General features: G+C 50.7%; 1 protein-coding gene across 4 annotated transcripts in view; it reads right to left on the reverse strand.

Moving 5' to 3' along the window:
- Positions 1–6,442, reverse strand: part of Ubash3b (ubiquitin associated and SH3 domain containing, B) — a 146,513-nt gene extending 140,071 nt beyond the window's left edge. For 3 of the 4 annotated variants that reach the window (XM_087561862.1, XM_087561864.1, XM_087561863.1), the window contains exon 1: positions 6,031–6,442. In XM_087561862.1, the coding sequence (XP_087417988.1) occupies positions 6,031–6,158 (128 nt within the window). In that variant the 5' untranslated portion in view covers positions 6,159–6,442. 4 annotated transcript variants of the gene reach the window in all.
- Positions 6,443–7,990: the final 1,548 nt, after the last annotated feature.

The following is a 7,990-nucleotide window of genomic DNA, read 5'->3' on the forward strand; positions in this document are numbered from 1 at the left end:
CACGGGACTCAGGGTTTGAACTCGAGAGGAACTCCTACAAAAGGATGCAAGAAAACTTTCACAGGGCCAGAGGGAAACTTCCTGGAGTTGGTCTCTCATCCCACCCTGTGGGTCCCAGGATTGAACTCGGGTTGTCAGGGTTGACAGCAAGCCCCGTGGTCCTACCGATCCATCTGACTGACCCAACACAAGAAAACTCTGAGGCCTTGGATATGCCACGTCTTGCTGCATTCACCTGTCCACAGGCATCATTTTGTAGTTTACATCTCCTCAAAAGACTTTATAAAGATGGTCTGCCGACGTCCTTTTAAATTGTAACCTCTACACAGAAAAGTTCACTGGACTTGAGGTTTTAGGCTGAGGTCCATACAGCAATAAGGCCCCCCCAAAACTAACCAAGTGGTCATCAGCAAATAACCCTCAGAGGACTATGAGGCTGTTGATATTTAACGCACACTGGAGTGTTTTTCAAACTGCCCAGTAACCCACAAGTGTGAAGAATGCTGCACAAGGACATAGTTACAGTAGGGAGAGACTTCTTGCCCTGTCCACCTGTTAAGAACTCCTCTGTGCCAAGTGAACCACAATTATAGTTGTCTATCCAAGATGCAAAGGGAAGGAACCCTAGGCCCCGGGTCGGAGTTGGCTTCATTTCAGAGCCGCTTGCTTGGCCAAATGCTTTCAGGGGATCCAGTGTCAATCAACCAACAGGTGAGAGAGAGAGAGAGAGAGAGAGAGAGAGAGAGAGAGAGAGAGAGAGAGAGAGAGAGAGCCAGAGAAACTAGATATTTTAATGCGTGGCCCTGCAGTCTGACCCTCAAGAGCTCATGGGGCTGCTCTGAGCTGCCTTTATCTTTGAGCAGTGAGGTGTAGCTAACTCAGCCTGCTGCCCAAAGCCAAGTCCCAGGCGCTTACTCCAGCTTTCTGCCACCGTCCAGCTCTTCAACTAGACATAGCTCAAATAGTCTCAACTGAGAAAAACAAGCTACAGCAGCACCGCCCGCCAATGTCCATCTCCCTCTGGTAACACTATTATCAAAGAATAGCGGATGCCCAGGCTCTATTCATCCAAGTCTTTGCCTCTGTTAACAGGCGGGCACTGAGGTGTACGGGAGCTGATCATCGTGCTGGGGAAAGGAGACACAATGGGAAAGTTGATGATTCAAGAATCAGGCAAACGCTGGATTAGAACTTGGGATATTGCCCTCCTGCCAGGCCCCTTCAAGACTTTCTTGTTTTGTTATTGGTTTCTCTCATGGTGCCGGGGATTGAACTCAGAGTCCGAGGAGGCTAAGGCTAAGTAATAGCTACACAGTTCGTGTTTTCTCTCTCTCTCTCTCTCTCTCTCTCTCTCTCTCTCTCTCTCATTAGGAAATACATATAAGCCATTTTTTTAAAGTGAAGAATGTTCTAGCCACAGGCAACCTTTTAAAAAAATAAATAAAGGGCTGGGGAGATGGCTCAGTGGTTAAGAGCATGGCTGCTCTTCCAGACGACCTCGGTTCAACTCCCAGCACCCACATGGCAGCTCACAACTGCCCATAACTCTAGTTCCAGGGCATCTGGAACCTTTCACGCAGAAATACATGTAAATAAAACACCAATGCACATAAAAAAATAATAAAAAGAATCCGCTGGGGATTTAGCTCAGTGGTAGAGCGCTTACCTAGGAAGCGCAAGGCCCTGGGTTCGGTCCCCAGCTCCAAAAAAAAAAAAAAAAAAAAAAGAATCCAACTGTAGTGTATCAACTTCGTTCCCAGCACTCAGGAAGGCGGGAAGTTGGGAGAAGCATTCAAAGCCAATCTTAGCTACACAGTGAGTTTGAGCCAGCCTGGGCTACCTGTCTCAAAACAAATGAGAAAAAAAAAGTGAAAGGCTGGTACGGGGCTGTATGAGCAATGAGTCCTTGGATTCTGTCGCTCAGAGACTTGATCCAAGGGACACAGTTGGCCCCTAGAGACAAGTTGAGGGCATCTATCCTCTAAAACCGGAGGGGGTAACAGGCAACAGTGCTCCCATGAAGGAAGTTGGGTGTGATCAGCTACAGGTCGCTTTCACTATCCCCAGGACCACTCAAGTGCCTGAGGCCTCATCAGCCTCAGGCCTTTACCCACTGATCACTCTTCCTTTTCCTTCAGGATAACCTCACCAGCCTGGAGGAAGCTGGGTTTCTATTTTTAGAACATTTGGGCCAGCACACAGCTAATGAGCATAAAAAGCAAAAGGAAGGGGTGAGCCATGTAGTCTTTGAAAGTTTCCTTCTAGAGGCCTCAGCTCATCCCCACCTCATGGGCTTCCCAACAGACACACCAAGCAGAGCACAAACAGGTCTTTCTGCATCAGGTGAGGTTGGACAGAAGACGCTTATGTGAGGTGACAAAGCCTGGTAGAGGAGTGACAAGCCACAGAGAACATACCCTGAGGTCACCCTGGTTGGCCCTGCATGGCAGTCCTGCTGCTTTCAGCTCTGTCAAGCACTTAACAAGCCCCGGCTCATTAAGAGCATTCCCCTGAGAAAGCTCCAGCAAGGCCCTGGTGTTAAGTCAATTCCAGGACCACAGCACGGCACAGTAGGCACAGTATAGATCGAACGGAACCTGGGCCTGCTGTCCTGGCCTCTCTGTAGCCATCCAGAGAGGCTGGCTATAGTCTCTATTCCGGGACAGGCCTGGCTATACCCCAAAGGAGTCTAGCTTCAGCTACTCTCCTCAGAAGGCTGGAAGCGTCTCTTTTCCTCTTGAGACTCTTCTGGGACCTGAGGGACAACACTAACATTCCGTTCATTCCTCCTTCTGGGCTGGATGCTCCAGTGAGTATTTCTGGTCAGGTAAGTCTTGCAGTCTTCCTCCTCAGTTCTCCACACGAAGTTAAAGTCCTGCCCTCTGAAATCTGCAATAGCTGCCTTAGCTGACCTGAGTGAACCCGCTAAGGTGAATGACAGATACGTGTGTCTTTAGGGCGGGATTGGGGACCCCATTCAAGCCTCCTTTGGGGCCTTGTGTGAGAGACTTGTGCCATTATCCTACCACTGTGGAGATAGAAGAAGCAGGACAACCAGAAAATCAAGGCCAGTTTCAGTTTTATAGTAAATTCGAAGTCAGCCTGGAATATAAGAGACCCCGTGAGAATGAAAACAAACAAAAACAAAAACAAAACAAAACCTACTCGGGACATAGAATTTGGTCAGGTGACTCCAAGAACACCACTTCCTGTTAGGAGAAATTTAGCTAAGAGCAATAAACCCCACCTCCCTCCCTCAGACCTTCTCTGTTTCCTCTTGGATAAAGAGAGGCCAAACAGAAATAGTAAAAATACTGTGTGTTGGGATAACTAATGACTCTCCAAAATATATCAACGGTCCCCCGCCCCTTCCAGGGATTTTGTGGTTGTTGGTGGTGGTGTTTTGGTTTTGGTGTTCGGCGGGGGGGGGGGGTGTTTTGTTGAGACAGATTTTCTCTGTTTAGCTCTGGCTGTCTTGGAACTCACTCTGTAGACCAGGCTGTCTACCACTTCCGCCCATGTGCGGGATTAAAGGGCTGAGCCACCATTGCCAGGTTTCTATGTCTTAATCCCTAAAACCTATAAACACTACATGGCAAAGAAAAGACTTTACAAGAATGATGTTATGAAGTTCAGGGGTGGCTTTGACATGGGTAGTTATTCCAGATTACCCACGAGGACCACAAGGCCATCATACGCATTCACGGAATACTACTAAGCCACGAAAAAGAACAGAGTCCTGCCATTTGCTGATGTCAGGGACAGAGCTGGGGTTGATTGTATCAAGTGTTTACCATCAAGCTTGATGTCCTGTGTTTGTCCCTTGAGAACCATGTGGTACAAGAAGACAACTAGACTTCATAAGCTGTTGTTCTCTCTCTCTCTCTCTCTCTCTCTCTCTCTCTCTCTCTCTCTCTCACGCATGCTCGCACACACGCACACACACACACAGAGTTTTCTATGTGTATCATAAAAGACACTCAGAAGATTTTAGTGCAAAGAGAATAGAATTAAGGGTACAGACTGGATGGAATGAGGCAGTCACAACCAAACAATGCCCACCAGCCACCAGAAGCTGGCAGAATGGAATAGATTCTCCCCTAGAGCCTTCAGAGGGAGTACAACCGCACCAACACAGTTTTATCCCAGGGAGAGAGCAACTTTGAACATCTGTCCTCTAGAATATAGAGAGAACACATTTCTGCTGATGTAAGCCATCCAGCCGGCAGCCAATAGAAACAGATATAGTGTTACCACTTAATGCCTGACAGTGTGCAGGGCACTGCTCAGAGTATCTCACCCACACAGAACCCCACGGCTCTTCCTCTGAGGTCTGACAGTGAAGACACAAGGTCTGGGTTGGAGTCTCTGCTTTCTCCCTAACTACTGTGACCCTAAGTATACTGCATAACCTCTTCAAACACCAGCTTCCTAAGTCATAAAACAGGCATGGAATATGTCTTCACTAGGAGTATATGTAGGAAACGAAAATACAGTGTTTCCAAGCATCAATAGTACGTCATCAGTAATCTTGCTATTATGTGATCTCGGGGATTAAAGAAGACATAGGCAAGCCATCCTAGTCTATCATGACCCGAGCAAGGCCTCTGAGGCCCATTGAAGAAAACAGACTTAAAGCTCACTGAATATCAAATATGAAAATCTAAAGAGTCCACTCTAGCGCTTCATCATTTAATTAAGCAATTCGGGTCCTTGACGCTGATCTCACTTCAGAAATGGCAGCAGCCTAGAACTAAGCAACTTCTACAGCATATTTGGACTCCGCTCCAGTTCTCACGAGGCCCTAGATCCCCACCCATCCTCAAGGCTTTCCATGAAGGACCCTCACTTGGCATCCCATGCAAAACCTTTCACATCCTCTCCCTGTGCTGTGCTGAAGTCCTAATATTTCAAAGTCAGCAGGAAGCAAATATCTTGGTCCACTTTTTAGCCTTTCACGGACCGGGCCAAACAGCACTGCAGCCTGTCTGAGCAGGTTGGGTAGGATCATACATTCCTGAATAGGAGTCCGCTTTGCTTAGGCTGCCCCCAGGTTAGTAAGAAAACAAGGCTCAAAGGAAGGACACCCCTGGAGTTACCGCATGAATGAACGCCGAGGAAGGAACGAACTTACTGACTCGACCCTATCTGATTAAGTTCGCCAACTCTTCAATTCTGGTGATGTAATTAAAAGAGTGAGAGAGCTGCACCTTCCGAACTTTGTGTCCCCACCGAGGAAACAAGCAAGCCAGGAATTAACCAGAGAAGGCGCCGGCTTTCTATCAGACGAGATTCCAGCCCCTTGCCCTGGTGTGCACCAGCTCCAGAGAACTGTTGCAGCCTGGCGCTGGCAACCCTGCTCTTCCCAGAAGGCTACAGCGACAGCCACCTGCGCTCTCTGCCCTTCGCCTGCCCACCCTCAGAAAGGAAGAAGGAGGCAGGAGGGCAGCTCCCCAACCCCATACTTTCGAGCACCCACAGCTTTCTGCGCTGCCGTCACCACTGACGAGAACCCTGGTCCCCTGGAGGAATTACTTCTCCTTCCCATCCCATCCTCTCTATCAATGAACACGCAGCGACACCCACGCTCCCGCTCCTCCCACTCCGGAGGGAGCCGGAGCTCAAGAGCGACATCCGGAGCTGGAAGCCGCTGCAGCGGGGGCGCCGGCCACCCTGCCCTGCTGCCCCTTGCCTTTCCCCAGCCACCAGTAGACCGACCCCCGACCCCCGCTTCCAAACCTGCTCAGCACTCTGGATCGATAGGGGACCCAAGTCCTCCAAGGGACCCGCCTCTCCTGGGCTTAATATAAGAAGACCTCTGGGGGAGCGCGCGCGAATCGCCCAGAGCTATCCGCGAAACCAGGGATTCGAACCCGATGCCCCGGACGTCCAGCATCCCCAAGCAAGCCCCTAGCCCGGCACTCCCGCCTCCAGTACGCCCATCGCGTTTCCCTAAGCAGGTCTCAGGCAGCGCCAGCACGGCGAGCCGGAGCGAAGTCGAGGGTCGAGGGGCCGAAGCGGGTGACTTACGCGCGGGCGCGGGGGAAGCCCATGGACAGGAGCAGGTCCAGCGCCGACCCATGCCTGACGGTGCCCGGACGCTGCAGGCGGTCCCTACGCGGGGTGACTTTGCTGTACAGCTCCTCGCGCGCGGCCATGCCTAGGGCTGGGGTCGCGATGCCGAGTGACCGCTCAGCGGCCGCCCATCGCCCGCGCGCCGGAGCCGGGGGTCCCGGGAGGACGGCGGGGGCGGCGCTCCCAGATCTCCGAGCTGAGACTGACGCTTCCTGGAGAGGCTACTGGAGCTCGGCGCGGGCCGGTGGCTGCTGCAGGTCCGACCTCAGCCCGCAGGGTCCAGGAGTCCCAGCGTTGCGCTGCTGCAGCTTTCTCTGTCCTCCGCCCCCCCAGCTTCTCCTCCCTGAGCTGTCCGGGAATTTGCAATGAGTAATTTTTGAATGGATCAAAAAGGAAAAGCAGCCTTGTGGGCAGGCCCTGCCTCGCCTGTGCCGGGCCCCGCCCCTCTCTTAAAGCGGCCGCGCCGGCCCAAGCTGGGCTGGCTGGAATCCAGCCAGCCATAGTAGGGATTGCTTCTAGACAGAAGGTCTCCTCTCCGGCAACGAAGTAGGCCAGTGTGCTTCGATTCGCAGGGCCCTAGCTTTGCCCCTTGGCTTGCATATCGACCCATCTGGGCCTCGAGGCTCCAGAATAGCCCATTTCACGTTTCATTTGATCATTGGCGAGGTCAGTAATGGAAACCTACTGCATGACTAGATGAGAGGAGCAGAAGGCTAAGCCGTAAGGCCCGGGAAAGGTGTCACTTCAAATAGATCCCGCTAAAGTTACAAAGTTGTTACCTCACTGTAGGCCACAGCCCTCAGTGATTGACTGGAGAGCGACTTCTGGAAAGGGGCGTCTGAGTTTTGGAAATGGTAGGACCTGAGAGAGCAGAGGCCAGGGAGGAAGGGAAAAGAGAAAGGGGAAGAAAAAAAAGGGAGGGGAAGCAGAGAAATGAAGGGCTAGGAGCTAGAAAGAGAAGGAAGAGAGAAAGGACACTAATTATAGCACTTACAAATGGAAAGTGTTGACTTTCATAAGACAGCATGCACCCTATCAATAAAAGGGTTCGAAGACTGGATCCCTGCTGCACAGAGGCCACAAATGAGAGGCGCGCGCGTGCGCGCGCGCGCGCGCGCACACACACACACACACACACACACACCCAGCTCAGTAGAACCAGCAATCCTGCCTCAAAGAACAGAAGTCATTACTGCTGTTGCCCATTAAAGTGTGATCATCAGGAAACAAAGCCATTTTTCTCAATCAAGAACTGATTCCATTTGGTGTAATAGAAGAGGCACAGATCTTCTTTGGGGGAATAGTAGTAGTAATGGTGGTGATGGCCGTGGTGGTGATGCTGATGGTGGTGGTGGTAGTGATGATGATGATACCTAACATTTATTGGATCTATTTGTATGCCAATGATTGTGCTAAGCATAATAGCTGAATTAACCACGAGCCTTTTACAAGTGGCCTCGAGGATGCCTACCTGTACAGTCTCGTTCTATAGATGAGAAAACTCATCTCAGAGGGGCAGAGGAAAATCAAAGAGCTCCCAAGTGAAGAGATGACTCATTGTGTTGCCCTGAGCAAGTTACCTCTCTCCTCAACAGCCTTGGAGTCTCATCTACGTAACAATAGTTGCTGAACTCCCTACACACCAGACTCTCTAGATACCACAGTTCTTCCCTGCTTGCCTGCTTAGGGTGCAAGGGAGGGTGACCAGCATGTATAAAGAAAGCCCTCACTGTAGCTTTAAATGTTGCTTTATAAGGCACCCAAGAAAATTGAAGTTTAATTCCCTGACCTCTCATCCTCCACTGGTGTTTCTTCAAAGTACCCATGGCATTTGGAAGTGGGAAGGTGAGACCAAGGAAGTCTGGGTAAGAATTTGCATATTTCTGCCTGGTATTATGAATGAGACTGAGGGCAA

Source organism: Rattus norvegicus, chromosome 8 (genome assembly GCF_021556685.1).
Source record: "Rattus norvegicus strain SHRSP/BbbUtx chromosome 8, alternate assembly SHRSP_T2T, whole genome shotgun sequence".
Taxonomy (NCBI): Eukaryota; Metazoa; Chordata; class Mammalia; order Rodentia; family Muridae; genus Rattus; species Rattus norvegicus.